This window comes from Haliotis cracherodii, unplaced genomic scaffold (assembly GCF_022045235.1).
Source record: "Haliotis cracherodii isolate W230 unplaced genomic scaffold, xgHalCrac1.p SCAF_14, whole genome shotgun sequence".
In the NCBI taxonomy this organism is placed as follows: domain Eukaryota; kingdom Metazoa; phylum Mollusca; class Gastropoda; order Lepetellida; family Haliotidae; genus Haliotis; species Haliotis cracherodii.
The window spans coordinates 32,291,052-32,307,412 of NW_027266269.1; the positions used below are offsets into that span (position 1 = coordinate 32,291,052).

General features: G+C 44.3%; 1 protein-coding gene across 1 annotated transcript; it reads left to right on the forward strand.

Annotated features, from left to right (window-relative positions):
• The first annotated feature begins 254 nt into the window (after nt 1–254).
• LOC139460733 (roundabout homolog 2-like) lies at nt 255–15,232 on the forward strand. Its single transcript, XM_071242211.1, has 13 exons — nt 255–313; nt 1,163–1,210; nt 2,204–2,283; nt 2,669–2,743; nt 4,102–4,225; nt 5,237–5,328; nt 6,473–6,544; nt 7,636–7,909; nt 10,103–10,381; nt 11,924–12,205; nt 12,968–13,086; nt 14,191–14,344; nt 15,160–15,232. Exons 1-13 carry the CDS (start codon nt 298–300, stop codon nt 15,162–15,164), a joined length of 1,620 nt encoding a protein of 539 aa, XP_071098312.1. The 5' UTR covers nt 255–297; the 3' UTR covers nt 15,165–15,232.
• The last annotated feature ends 1,129 nt before the right edge of the window (nt 15,233–16,361 follow it).

The following is a 16,361-nucleotide window of genomic DNA, read 5'->3' on the forward strand; positions in this document are numbered from 1 at the left end:
GAATGGACAAGCATAGTCGCCTTTTACGGCAAGAATGGGTTGCTGAAGACCTATTCTAACCCAGATCTTCACGGGTCTGATGTCATATTTGATTTTCAGTGATCAACTCATTATATATATTTTCCTACCATTATCTTCGAGTCGGAGGATATAATATGCAAAAATAAATCAGAAACCAAGGAAACACCAAACGATTGGTGGTTATCTGAAACTTTTTTATCATAAGCCAGCTTGTCTTATCGCGACACCTGGCTTGGGAACACGGACTGGTTCACAGACCAGACAAAGGTGGTCAGCATGAATGGATGTTCAGGTAGGTCATATCCAGGTGTTTTATATGGCTTATATGTTTTTTCTCATTAGTCTGTTTTGCATTGTTATTGTAGCCCTTTTGTGTACATACTGGTATTAGCCTATAATCCATTGACGTACATTTCGCTGGGTTTAAAAAAAATAATAATACAATCTTCAAGTGTGTGTGTGCGCGTGCGCTCGTATGTGCTTAAGTGTGTGTGAGTGGTGTTTGTATGCGTGAGTGTGAGTGTGTGATGTGTGTATTTGTGATTGACGGTGTGCATGTGTGTGAGTGAGATGTGTGAGAAGCGTGTGTGTGTGTGTGTGTGTGTGTGTGTGTGAGAGAGAGAAGCGTGTGTGTGTGTGTGTGTGTGTGTGTGTGTGTGCGTGTGTGTGTGTGTGTGTGTGTGTTTGTATGCATGAGTGTATGTGTTACGGGTGGGCGTGTGTATGCATGAGTGTGTGTGTTATGGCTGGGCGTGTGTATGCATGAGTGTGTGAGGTGTGTAATTGTCTGTGTGCGTGCGTGAGTATGCGTGTGCGCGTGCTTGAGGAGGGTCATTATAAGAGAAACAATGTGCCCTCTTTTGATTGAATAAAATGCAACTTTCACTGTTATATCGTCATTTTCTTTTTATTGTTGTATTTTATCAATACATCTTTAAACGATTTTACTGTATTATGTATGTGGTAGCAACTTGGGGGAGTCGGGTACCCAAGTGGTTAAAGAGTTCGCTCGTCATCCCGAAGTCCCGGGTTTGATTCCCCACATGGTTACAATATGTGAAGCTAATTGACTCCCGCAGTGATATTGCAGGAATATTGCTAAAAGCTGGCGTGCACGATGCAACATTACTGTATATTTCAGTGATCGCGTCTCTGACACTGATTGCGGGGCTCCTAGACGTGGCTCTAGGTAGGTGTTATTTTGTTTCATATAGTTTCACTATTCTGAGTTTTAACTGAATAATGATGTCCCGTAACTAAAATTATCGTGTCATTCATTACGTACATCCTCCCTGGAGATTCCAGGTGAACATACCCCCCCCCGCCCCCATCCCCACCCTAGCAACCAAAACTTGTCCTGTGCGACAAGGAATGTTGCCGTGTGCGGCGTCAATGCCCATACGTCCCCACTACATTTTAGACAAGTGGGATATACGGCGGTTGTGTCCTCGTCTATGCCCAAACTCTGCATTTGATGGAAACAGAAACACGCTTTTGCATTAATTTCAAATAGGATTAACATGAAATGGAATTCATAAAGTTTTTCTGTATCACTATTTCTGATGCTTGATAGTACTACTAATGACAATATTCATAATTATATTTGAGATATGATGTGCCAAGATTCTCAATGAGTAATGAATTATAGTAAATGCTAGCTATTTCAAACCTTATAGTAAATTGATATAATTACAAATAAATTGAATAATAATAACTGGGACCCTCGAAGAATTTAATTCAGTATAATATCCATTTTCATACGTACTAAGAGACCCGTGAAGATCCGGGGTAGAATAGATCTTCAGCAACGCAGACTTGCCGTAAAAAGGCGACTATGCTTGTCTAAAGAGGCGACTATCGGGATCGGGTGGTCAGGCTCACTGACTTGGTTGTTGCATGTAATCTTATCCCAATTACGTGGAACGATGCTCATGATATTAATCACCTGATTGTCTGTTCCAGACTCGATTATTTACAGACCGCCGTCATATAGCTAGAATATTACCGAATGCGGCGTTAATCAAACAAACAAACAAAAGTAATAAATGGAAATATTTCTAATGTATACCAAATCCTAACAAATCAGCATTTTCATGTAGTGTGACTACTTTTACACCTGTCTGAACATAAGAGATGAATAAGGGCCACGACGAAGTAAGGTAATAGTACGACACCTTTTTAGGGGGAGCCCGTTGCTTTCAGTGTCACGGAATAGAGAACCCGCAAGACTGCAACACTGTTCGCGAATGCCCTGGTGATATGGTAAGTGATGCTTTCGTCGACAACATTTGGTATTAAATGATTGGATTTATAATTACTTCCGGAAAAAGGTGACTTATTCTAGCTGTCCAATATTTCTGACGATTTCATGGGCGGTCGGGTAGCCTAGTGGTTCGCTCGTCACGCTGAAGACCCGGGTTCAATTCCCGACATGTGTACAATGTGTGAAGCCAATTTCTGGTGTCCTCCGCCTTGATATTGCCAGAATATTGCTAAAAGCGGCGTAAAACCATACTCACTCACTCACATTTTGACGACTTTTGAACCATTTGACAGAAACTGATTCAGTAATCTCTGTTCCCATCGTCTTACACACACACGAACGAATGCTGCTTATGTTTAATAATTGAAGTTTTGTTCTGTTTAGCATTGCCATACCAGGAAATATTTCCACACAGAGACTGGCCGCTACTTATATGATCTGGACTGCAAGGCGAAAACGGTACGTGATGACCATTCATATGATTTCCGATGAAGAAAAAACAACATGAACGTTGTCATGGAAAGCGAAACGTATTTTACAAATGACAACCCAGACAACTGCTCCTGTTAGTCGTCGTTTCTTACAGTACCTACTCATTATACGTCAGTGATTGAATGGGTGAGTTGGTTTTAACGCCATGGGAGGAAATCCCGAAGTGAGGTGAGGTGTGGTGAAATATGGTTTAACGTCGCGTCCAAGATTATTGCACTTATATAGCGACGTGCATCGACGTGTGTCTGTTTGTGTGGCTGCTGGTACTAGTCCGGACTGATGCCTATATATAGTGCTAGCTCACTGAGATACCATGCCGCAGTTTAACATGAATACCCTATTCAGACACAGTCTACTGACTCCGAGCCGACCAGTCCTTGTTTTAGCCCCTTAATGCCGAGCGCCAGACAGGGTAACAACAAGTACCATCTTTTCACGTTTTTTGGTATGACGCGGCTGGAGATCGAACCCCGGATCTTCCGCTCTCCGGGCGGACGCTCTACCACTAGACCACGGAGGCGGTCGGAAATCCCTAAGTAATGAAGGTCTTAGACGTCACCACTTTGGTGAAACTCACGAGCACGGCGACAAACCTAGAAATAAATCGGGGCGAAGCGGAATTCGAACCCACGATCATAGCTCCAGGGGACGTAACTCTGCACAGCGAATTGCGGCGCCACAGACGGCTGGGCAACCCGTGCTCCTTGTAAATTAAGTTAGTGATATTAACGAAGTTGTATAAATGAAGACAGGGTTGCGTATGGATTTCCATATCTTCATTCTTCCAATGGGAAGTTTGGTACAGTTGTGATATAGCTGGAATACGGTGTTAACCGTATGCATTAAACTAAACTGACTGACTCCGTGGTCGAGTGGACAGAGCGTCTGCTAGGAGGGCGGGAGTACGGTGGTTCGATCCCCGGTCATACCAAAAGATGTTTAAAGATTGTACTTGTTGTTACCCTGCATGCGTCAGCTCGGAGTCAATATAGTGAGTGAGTGAGTGTGATATCCATGTCTAACAGCGGCAGAGTATCTTAGTGGGTCTAGAAACATAAACCGGAATTTGTTGGGGGTAGTGAAAGCAGACACGCAGACACACACGCACTCACGCACTCACGCACGCACGCACTCACCCGTCCAATAAAACAACACCATTGAGCGAGAGACATTCCGTGCGAAGTTACTAATATGAGATGGTGACGTCATTTCCGACACATATTTATGGTAGAGAATGGGTCAACGGTATTTATCATAATAGAATACGGCATTATAATCTGAGTTATCGAGATGGTAGTTTTAATGCTTGTGACATTTCATTTCAGCTGTGTGACAGTATTGGCAGTCTGAGTGACGCTCCGGACCCAATGTTTGAAATAGAGTTCTGGACATCATGTTGTTATGACAACTTTTGCAACATCAACTTTGATAACCATGGCAATCTCCTGCGTAAGTTGTAAATATGTCCTGACATTGTGTGTCCATGTCTGGGTGTACGTGTGTCTGTCTGTCTGTCTGTCTGTTAAACTCTCTCCCATCTATGTATCACGCGAAATCTGTTTCTTTCACCCTGTCTGTGTTTGAGTATGTCTGTCTGTCTGTCTCCCAGTGTTCTGCGTCTTCCCGTGTTGCCTCTTCCCCTTTTCTCTGGGTCTGTTTATCTGCCCGTGTGTCTGTCTGCCTCCCCCCCCCCCCCCCCCCCCTGCGTCCGTCTCCTCTCTCTCCGTCTGTTGATCTGTCCTTGTCTGTCTGTCTATTTCCTCTCTCTGCGTCTGTTGATCTGTCTTTGTCTGTCTCTCTATCTCCTCTTACTGCGTCTGTTGATCTGTCTGTCTCCCCTCTGTCCATCTCCGCTATCTGCGTCTGTTTATGTTCCCGTGTTATCTGTCTCCTCTCTCTGCGTCTGTTGATCTGCTTTGCGTCTGTCTGTGTGTCTGTCTGTTACTCTTTTCCCTGAAGACGCTGTGTATCTCTCCTCAAATATCTATTTATGTCTGTGTCTCCCTGGTCTTCAGCAAGCGAAGCCTGTAATAGCAAGACTATTTGGTCAGGATCGCTACCTTTGTTGAAGCATGTCATTGTATCCAAATTCAGTCAGTCACTGAAGACTCCATTATCTACATACCGCCGTCATATAGCTGAAATGTTGGAATGCGGCGTTAAACAACAAACAAACAAACAGTGATATTAACGTCAAAACATTTTTGTACAAGTGGATTTGATATTAAGGAGTGACTGAGTATGGTTTTACGCCGCTTTTAGCAATATTCCAGCAACATCACGGCGGGGGAAACCAGAAATGGGCTTCACATATTGTACCCATGTAGGGAATCGAACCCGGGCCTTTGGCGTGAAGAGCGAACGCTTCAATAACTAGGCTACCCCACCACTCCCTTGTACCAACTATGTTTATATAGGTCTGGTATGATTCCTTCCTACATTTGCCCATGTTTGCTTTAGCTCCTGCATTGAGGGTGATGGTGTGCTACAACTGTCTGGGTATCGCTGATCCAGCGGACTGCCATCACACGACCAAGTGTTCCGTGGGTGAAGTGAGTATTTAGACAGGTTGACATGGCCAACTCGGCAGATACATGTCCTGATGTCCTGTAGATACCTTGCAAAAAATGTCAGCTCTGTTCGATTTATATGTCAACATGCAATGGCCATTTTTTAAAAATGATAATGAAAAGTGTAAAAAAGCGACCAAACCCTTTCCATCACAATAAGATATCTCTGATAAAAATAGAGTCCATTATACGATTCCAACTCTATCATGAGTAACCCGTGAAGATTCCGGTAGAATAGGTCTTCAGCAACCAATACTTGCCGTTAAAGGCGACTATTCTTGTCGTAAAAGGCGACTAACGGGATCGGGTGGTCAGGCTCGCTGACTTGGTTGATGCATGTCATCGTATCTCAATTGCGTGGATCGATGCTCATGACGTCAATCACTGAATTGTCTGGTCCATACTCGATTACTTACAGACCGCCGTCACATAGCTGGAATATTGCTGAGTGCAGCGTTAAAGAACAAACAAACAAACAAACAAATATGCATTTGATATACATTGCCGGGCAAAAGAGTGTAGCCACCCATGTTTTATGTTGGCTGAGTGAGTGAGTGAGTGAGTGAGTGAGTGAGTATGGTTTTACGCCGCTTTTAGCAATATTCCAGCAATATCACGGCGGGGGACACCAGAAATGGGCTTCATACATTGTACCCAGGTCGGGAATCTAACCCGGGTCTTCGGCGTGATGAGTGAACGCTTTAACCACTTGGCTACCCGACCGCCCCTATGTTGGCTTAAAAGGGAACAAACAAGAAATAGTTATGTTTTAAAGCTATACAGTTAACTACGTTTATAACGAACACGCTTGTAACGAACTGACCGAAATAACGAACTTATTTTTTTAGTCCCGGCCATTTGATGTATATGTTGTATATATGCTTATAACAAACCACGGTTATTACGAACTAAAATTAGTGGTCCCTTTGATTTCGTTATAACCGTTTACTGTATAAGAATCGGGCTAAAAACGAATCAATTATAGAAACTGTTTTTATTCTCCATATTATTCACATATATCATAAACAGGTAATAATAAATGAACTTGACCTGACTGAGTTTTGACGTTTTTACTTTATTACCTGAATATTTGTAAACGTAACAGCTTGTCATTGTTGTCATACAGGTGTGCCAAACACACGAGAAGATCAGCGACGTTGGGGGAGTGACCTTTGACATGGGCTGTCTTCCACGACAGGTTAGGTCAAACATCTGGATGCGCACTCAGTGAATTCCTGCTAACTTCTGACTAGTCTCCGTGGTCTAGTAGGTAGAGCGTCCACCCAGAGTGTGGAAGGTCGGTGGTTCGATCCCCTCGCCTCCTCCATATTCTAGTGAATAGCGCGTCTTGTCTAAGAGCGGAAGGTCGGAAGTTCGATCCCCGGCCGCGTCATACCAAAAGACGTTAAAATGTGGTACTTGCTGTTACCCTGCCTGGCACTCGGCATTAAGGGGAACAAAGACCTGGAGGTTTGAAGTCAGTATACTGTGTCTGAGTAGGGTAAGGTATCCCAAAGGGCTGGCACTTTAAACCGGCATCAGATGGACTAGAACAAGCAGCGCTATATAAGATAAATAAACGATCTTAAACCACGTTTAATCCCAATTTCATTCGGTATACTAGTATATAACCTCACGGCATTCGATATATATATCCAGTAAATATTGGGATTGTAAAACTCTCTCTCAAACTTCTTGAATCAACATATATATCACCCTATTAAAACTCTATGGGGATGAGAGTGGACATGGATTTTTCAAGTATTTCCCTGAGACAAATTAGTTTTATACTTTTAGGTCATTGTTACATGGGTACTTGTTTACGTATTTTTACCAACCCGCGTATCTTAGTGCATAAAGATATAAACTACTCCAAAAGAGTTGAGGACCATCCGATTATTTCATATTACTGTATCTAACCTGTCTGGATTTTTACCCACAAAAAATTGTCACAGAAGATTCTTGATAACCATTCTTATGCTTCAAACTGATGACAAAAAATACATTACCTGACACCTAACACTTATTTTAAAAAGAAACATTTGGACTTTTAATTAATATTAAGCATATACATATGTATATTGTAAGCAAATATATTGTCCATTTGCTGCAGCTGAAATATACTCAGTCTCGGAGCAAAATCCCAGCAAAATCCCCTTATTCACGAACATCAGATGGTCGTTCCTTGATATGAAAGAATCGACTGGTTCTCAACTTTGTTTTACTGGTATAAATACTTGAATGGGCTTTTCAACTGAATGCTAAACATATGACGCACTTTTTATATAGGTATGTGAGGCGATTGGACATCACTTACCATTTGGTCGACGCCACGTGGTGAAGCGCTACGAGTTGTGTCGGGGATGCTGTGACGAGCGGAGCAACTGTAACAATGAATTCTGTTCTATGAAGAAAGGGATAACGAACATGACAGCTATTGGCACGCCTGTCGTCCCCGGCCAAACAGTATGTCCTACAACGTCAACGATAACTACACCAACAACAACTACTACAACTTCTACGACTACAACTAGGCCTACTACAACGGGAGTCTACGACACATGTACGGAGAATTGTGTATTTGGTTTATTTATAGGTCCACTCTGAAATATATTTGATAAAAACTGCTTATAACTGAGTTAATATGGAGGATGTGAGGTGAGGTGGGGTGAAATGGGGTTTAAGGTCGCGTTCAAGATTATTACACATGTTTTTATAGCGACGTGTATTCACATGTGTGTGTGTGTGTGTGTGTCTTTCTGCTTGTATAAGTACGGACTAATGCCAATTTTATAAGTGCCAGCCTACTGAGATACCATGTCGCAATTTAACAGGAAGACCCCACTCAGACACAGTATACTAACTCCAGTTAGTCCCTTAATGCCGAGCGCCAGACAGGTAACAACAAGTACCATCTTTTAACGTCTTTCGTTATGACGCGGCAAGGGATCGAACCCCCGCCCTTCCGCTCTCCGGGCAGACACTCTATCCACTGGACCTCCGCTGTTGTCGTTGTCGTTGTTGTAGTAGTAGTACCTTCTTTAGGCCAGGTTCCCTTCTTTCTGTTATATCACTAAAGTGAAGATCCGGCTTACAATTAGTCTTCAGCAACCCAGGCTTGTCACGCCCGTGGATTGTATCGACAGAAATAAATTGTCCCCGACAATTCTTGAAAAAATATATGCTCAGATTGTTGTGAAAAAATAAGAAATTACTTGCCACAATAATTACTTTGTTGCAAGGTGTTTCTCTTAAAAAATAGTTCGCCTCCTCCCCTACCAATAGAATATCTAATGGTCGAGTTGCGTCCTTTGGGCATGCCAGAAACCTATGATTGTGGGTTCGAATCCCGGTTCGCCGCGATTATGTTTCTAGGTTTGTCAGCACCATACCGTGCTCGTGGGTTTCACCGAAGTGGTAAACGTCTGAGGCTTGCATCACTTCGGGCTTTCCTCCCACATTTAGCTGACATGCCGTGATATAACTGGAATACTGTTAAAAGCGGCGTTAAGCCCCAAACTCACTCACTATTAACATTACAATTGGTTAAGAGCCCGTATAATGAAATAAATCATCAATCCATCAGTAATCCATCATCTATCTATCCATCCATCCAACATCATCACCGATACATCCTTCCATCACTCATCCATCCATCCATCCATGCATCATCGATACATCCATTCATCCATCCATCCTTCCATCCTTTCATCCATCCATCCATCCATCCATCCATCATCCATCCATCCTTCCATTCATCCTTCCATCCATCCATCCATCCATCCATCCATCCATCCATCCATCCTTCCATCCATCCATCCATCCATCCATAATCCATCCATCATCCATCACCCATCCATCCTTCCATCCTTTCATCCACCCATCCATCCATCATCCATCACCGATCCATGCATCATCCATCCATCCTTCCATCCTTCCACCCACCCATCCATCCATCCATCATCCATCACCCATCCATGCATCATCCATCCATCCTTCCATCCTTCCACCCATCCATCCATCCATCATCATCCATCACCCATCCATGCATCATCCATCCATCCTTCCATCCATCCATCATCCATCCATCCATCATCCATCACCCATCCATGCATCATCTATCCACCCTTCCATCCATCCATCCATCCATCCATCCATCACCCATCCATGCATCATCCATCCATCCTTCCATCCTTTCATCCACCTATCCACCCATCCATCCATCACCCATCCATGCATCATCCATCCATCCTTCCATCCATCATCCATCACCCATCCATCCATCCATGCATCATCCATCCATCCTTCCATCCATCCATCCACCCTTCCATCAATCCATCCTTTCATCCATCCATCCATACATCCATCATCCATCCCTGCATCATCCATCCATCCTTCCATCCATCCATCCATCATCCATCACCCATCCATGCATCATCCATCCACCCTTTCATCCATCCATCCTTTCATCCATCCATCCATCCATCCATCCATCCATCATCCATCACCCATCCATGCATCATCCATCCGTCCATCCATCCATCACCCATCCATGCATCATCCATCCACCCTTCCATCCTTTCATCCACCTATCCACCCATCCATCCATCACCCATCCATGCATCATCCATCCATCCATCCATCATCCATCACCCATCCATGCATCATCCATCCATCCTTCCATCCTTTCATCCATCCATCCATCCATCCATCCATGGATCACCTATCCACCACTCATCACCTGTCCTCGTTTCAGATAAGTTGGTCGTCCGACCGGACCATCAAACTGTGGTTGTGGGATCCACTGCTATCTACAACTGCAAGTTCGACCCTGAGACAAATGAAACAATGTCAATGACCTGGTTCTTCACGAACCTGAGTGGAAATGTTCAACACATCTACACTAACGACGTCCAACCCCCGGAGCTCACCTTCCACGTGAAGTCAGTGGAGGCCACGGACGAGGGATCATACACGTGCGAGGCAAAATTCGGAAGCCACTCCTGGTCCGCTTCAGGAAACCTAACTGCAATTGGTAATTCGCGTCTTTTATCATGTTGAATGGTCTAGTATGGTCTCAGACAAGGTTCGATTCTCCACATGTCCAATGTGTGAAGCCCATCTCTGGTGTCCCCCGCCGTGATATTGCTGTAATATTGCTAAAAGCGCCGTACAACCCACTCAATCACTCACTCACTCGATCTATGCCACTATCAGTCGCTATGGAAATTGAATGTATACCACAGTTACACCAGGATCGGCTGATCATTTGGGGGAGCCCGAGATTTGCTATCTTGGGATCATTGGTTTGATAGCAAATACCATTTTTCGTTGGTGTTTCCAAACTAGCAGTTGCGACACTTAAATTGCGTCAGGATCTGCTTAACTCGGGTTCGAATCCACGAATTTGTCCCTTTTTTCAGGATTCTTGAGGGGGTAAACCTGTGTGGTCGGTATCACTTTGTGCTGCATCCCTAATTTAACATTCACGCCATATCATTGAAATGCTGCTCAATGCGGCGTGAGGGGGCATGGGTGGCCCAGTCGTCGTAGGCGCCGCGATTCGCTGTGCAGAGTTGCGTCCCTTGGGCACGCCACAAACCTATGATTGTGGGTTCGAATCCCGGTTCGCCCTGATATGTTTCTAGGTTTGTCTGCACCATACCCGTGCTCGTGGGTTTCACCGAAGTGGTAAACGTCTGACACCTGCATAACATCATATATGATGGTTCAAAACATTTTGATTAGAAAAAGTATTTGTTCGAATAATACTGAAAAAAAGTTTCCCTCAGGTTTAAAAGAAAAAAATGTTTACTGGACATGCTGGGGACAAAGTGTGGATGGGTGGATGATGGATGGATGGATGGATGGCGTGACGGGTGGATGGATGTATGGATGTATGGATGATACTGGATGGATGGATGATACTGGATGGATGGATGATGGATGGATGGATGTATGGATGGATGGACGGATGGATATACGGATGGATGGATTGATGGATTGATGGATGTTGTTTGATGGGTGAATAGATGGACGGGTGGATGGATGAATGGATATACGGGTAGATGTATGGATGGATGATTCTGGATGGATGAATGATATACGGATGGATGGATGGATGGTGCTGGATGTATTCATGGATGGACGGGTGGATGGATGAATGGATATACGGGTAGATGCATGGATGGATGATTCTGGATGGATGAATGGATATACGGATGGATGGATGGATGGTGCTGGATGTATTCATGGATGGACGGGTGGATCGATGAATGGATATACGGATGGATGTATTGATATATAGATGGATGGTGCGGGATGGATGATGGATGGACGGGTGCATGGATAAATTGTGCTGGGTGGATGAATGGATATACGGATGGTGGATGGATGAATGGATGGTGTTGGATGGATGGATGTATGATGGATGGATGGGTGGTGGATGGGACATGAATGATAGATGGATGGGTGATGGAGTGAGTATTGTTTACGCCGCTTATAGCAATATACCAGCAATATCACCACAGGGACATTCTGGATGTATATTCCCTAAAACATGTACTTATCTTTCCAGCTGGAAATCTGGAGATCATTCAAGGCCCTTTGACACAAACTGTACAAGCAGGACGGAGAGTGACATTTAGCTGCACCGTCAGCGGTAACCCAACGCCCTCCATCATATGGCAGTTTGTGCACGGGACGTCCCACAGCAACATCACCAATGGCGTAACGACGACTCCGACAGGCAGTCAGATGGTCATTGATGCCGTAGCTAAAGGGGATGAAGGCGTTTACAGGTGCCTCTCAAGTAATTTAGTGGGTTCCAAGGAATCACTGGCTGTGCTGACGGTTGAGGGTAAGCCACAGTGATTTTGTTTGTTCGTTTGTTTGTTGTGTAACGCCACGCTCTGCAATATGTGATACGGGTCCCAGACGTTCACCACTTTGTCAATCCAACCAGTATGGATTTGGTTGGTTGGTTGGTTGGTTTGTTGTTTAACGCCTCTCTCTGCAATATTCAAGCTATATGACGGCGGTTTGTAAATAATCGAGTCTGGACCAGACAATCCAGACCAGACCAGATTGATATCATGAGCATCGATCCACGCAATAGGGAAACGATGACAGCCCTGACCACTCAATCCCGTCAGTCGTCACTTACGACAAGCACAGTCGCCTCTTACAAAAAGCATGGGTTGCTGAAGACCTTTTCTAACCCGGATCAGCACAGGTCGAGCTTCAGTGAAGTTATATATTTATGAGCGTGCGCACCCGTACCTCTTTGTGATTAGTTAGTGATGATTTGTTGTTTAACGCCGCACTCAGCAATATTCCAGGTATATGACAGCGGTCCGTAGTTTGTACCTTGCTAGCATGGTAAAGAAACGATATCATATTTCATATCATATGTTTTAAAGGAAATAGCTCCTACAGATTACGATAGAACATATAATATTCAGCTCAGAAATAAACGTCGTGCGAGTACAAACACTTACACGCACTCATTTCCAAACTTTCCATCCACAACAATTTCCAAATTTCCAAGATACTGGAACGAGCTCTTAAAAGCTTAAAAAGACCTCGTTTCTTCAAGCGTATGTAACGAAATCTGTTGCAGATATACCGACTATAGTGCAGGCCCCACGAGATCAGCAGGTCAAGCTCCACGACGCGGTGGCGCTGAGATGTGTTGTTACAGGGACACCTACACCAAGAGTGCAGTGGACGTTTTCCTCGGTGAGGAGGACCGCCTCCGTGGTCTAGTGGTAGAGCGTCCGCCCGGAGAGCGGAAGGTCCGGGGTTCGATCCCCGGCCGCGTCATACCAAAAGACGTTAAAAGATGGTACTTGTTGTTACCCTGGCTGGTGCTCGGCATTAAGGGGCTATAACAAGGACTGGTCGGCTCGGAGTCAGTGTACTGTGTTTGAGTGGGGTATTCATGTTAAACTGCGGCATGGTATCTCAGTGAGCTAGCACTATAAATCGGCATCAGTCCGGACTAGTACAAGCAGCCACACACATACACACGTGCATGCACGTCGCTATATACGTGCAATAATCTTGGACGCGACGTTAAACCCAATTTCGCCTCACCTCACCAAGATATTTATAATTTGTTTGTTGTTTGTTCGCTGCTTACTACCACACTGAACAATAATCCAACAAAATGATGACGATCTGTAATTAATCAAGTCTGGACCAGCTAGTCCAGTGATTAATATCATGAACATCGATTAATGCAATTGAGAGCCGATGACATGCTTCAACCGAGCCTGACAACGCGATCTATTCAGTCGCCTTTTACGACCAGTGTAGGATGCTGGGGACCTATATTATCACCTGGATTCCCCATGTCTCTCCCAAGTATCAACAATTCGGACCCTTATCGACCACGTCTCCGTGCACGTGATCCATTTAGTCGCCTCGTACGACATGCATCGGTTCCTGGGGCCAAATCTGACCAATTCGTGACCAACTCGTGTTATTCCGGGACAAGCCGAATAGCAGTTACGGAAAGGGGCGAGTGGTGACGAATGCCATTCGTGACAAACTCGTGTTAGTCCGGGACAAGCCGAATAGCAGTTACGGAAAGGGGCGAGTGGTGACGAATGCCATTAGAATGCCCCCACTTTTAGGACGTCATCCCAACGTGGGGCCCTGGAAGCAGGCCGTGACATGGGTTGATGTTTTGGTTAGAAATACCGAAAAACACAGCCTTGCGGCCGTATGTATTCTGGAGTGGAGGAACATGGTATATGGAGGTATTGACGTTAGTGGATTGGATTGGCGTGACATTGTGATGTGAGGTACAAAACGTTAAAATACTTTGTTTGTTTCCAGCCAACAGGCTCCACATTTTTTCCCCCTGGGACAGTAATAAATATCGATGACTCCATTGATATTCCTCAAATGACAAACAGCCACGTGGGCATATGGACATGTCTGGCAACCAACTTGCTGGGGCAAGTTGCCGCTGCTGCTACCCTGAGTCTCGGTAAGACTCTACGTCTCTCTCTTTGTGTTTCTCTCTGTCTCTCTCTCTGTCTCTCGATCTCTCTCTGTCTCTCTTTCTCTCTGAGTTGATGCCTCTGTGTGTGTGTCTGTCTGTCTGTCTGTGCGTCTGTGTCTGCTCGCGCTTGTGTAGGGTAGGTTTCATGTAGTTTGTATGTATGCCAGCGTACTACATTCGTCGCTCATATTGTCAACCACTGGTTCGTCGGTTTCAGCTCGGAAATTAAGAGATTTGAGGTTGCCTTAATACTGACGGATTTTGTGTGTGTGTGTGTGTGTGTGTGTGTGTGTGTGTGTGTGTGTGTGTGTGTGTGTGTGTGTGTGTGTGTGTTGTTTTATGTCGCATCCAGCAATATTCCGGCTATATGACGGCGGTCTGTAAATAATCGAATCGGAACCAGACAATCCAGTGATTGACATCATGGGCCTTAATCTACGCAATTGGTATCGATGACATGTATCAACCATGTCAGCGTTCCTGACCACCCAATCCCGTTAGTCGCCTTTTACGACAAGCATAGTCGCCTTTTACGACAAGCATAGTCGCTTTAAGGACAAGCATGGGTTGCTGACAACCTATTCTACCCCGGATCTTCACGGGTCGTCTATATTAGTGATAGCCTTGGATAAAGTCTACAATATGTTAGTATAAGTCTATTTAGTATAGGTACTGAAGCATTTCTTCTACACAGTGTGCTCTTGTTATTATGAAATCGTTGTAGCTTTAACGCTGTTGTAGTGATTGCTTCTGGCATTGATGTTTTGGTTGCACTAATACCCCGTATACGTCTCTTACAGTCTGAACGACCTCGTAGGCTGAGATCAAACAACGACGCCAGTACTGTAATTTATTAAATACTTTTCAAACTGTTTTGAACATTTTCTCAGTTCTGCGACAGTCCCTTTTCACATACCGTTTAGGGGCGGTCGGGTAGCCAAGTGGTTAAAGCGTTCGATCGTCACGCCGAAGAAACGGGTTCGATTCCCGACATGGGTACAATGTGTGAAGCCCATTTCTGGTGTCCCCCGCCGTGAGATTGCTGGAATATTGCTAAAAGCGTCACAAAACTATTTAAGTTCGATCGCTTTCAAATCGCGATTATCTGGCTTTTTGAGCTTCAGAAGTGAAGTTGTGACATCAGTTTTCCGAAATTTGCCAAACGAAAAGACCAGAAACAATACTTAATTTTGTTCAGCTTGTCAGCGTGCGGAATGTTTCGTGTTGCATTCTATCACTGATGGGCGGAGGATCCACGGGAGGCAACTCGTGTAGGAATAAAGCCGACTGGATTATTTTGATCGTATGTGCAGCAATATCCTCCTCTGAAAACGTTTAAATATTTCAGAGAAATGTTGTCTGGGTGATACCTTCTGTAACACATGTTCGTTTTGATGTTTTTTTTAATTTTGTAATTCCATTATATTGCTTGAATACTTTCTTTGTCGTGCTCATGCACAACTCACTATCTCGCGCCTTGGCGGAATAACAAATAGTTTTATTGATGTATACAGTTTAAAATGAAAACATACGGAAATTGCAAATGGGATTCACATACAAAGAGTTGCACGGAGAATACTATTAGTTGTAGCAGGATCACGAGGGGTGAATGGGGAGTGATGCCTTAAGTTTTATACCACGAGCCGGAGGCGATCCTGCTACAACGAATTTATCTACGGGCATATTTTAATATGACATTGTAAAGGAATTCAAACAAATTCAAAATTGATAGAACAGCTGTCCGATTGAGCTGAGATTAACTTGTGCTATGACTTCCATTGAAAAGTGTGCGTTTTTTTGCATAAGGGATTTATTCTGCCTCTCAGATATCTACTTGCAGCCTGTATTCCTCGTGGCGAGGTATAAGAGATTTATTCTCCCGCTGAGAAATTTAATACCCTCAAGATCACGTGGACCAATCACTGAGGTATGATAAATGTACATGTAGTTCCTTGTCTGTCTGTAAACAAGGAAACAGTGAGTCCCTGACAATGGTACTCTC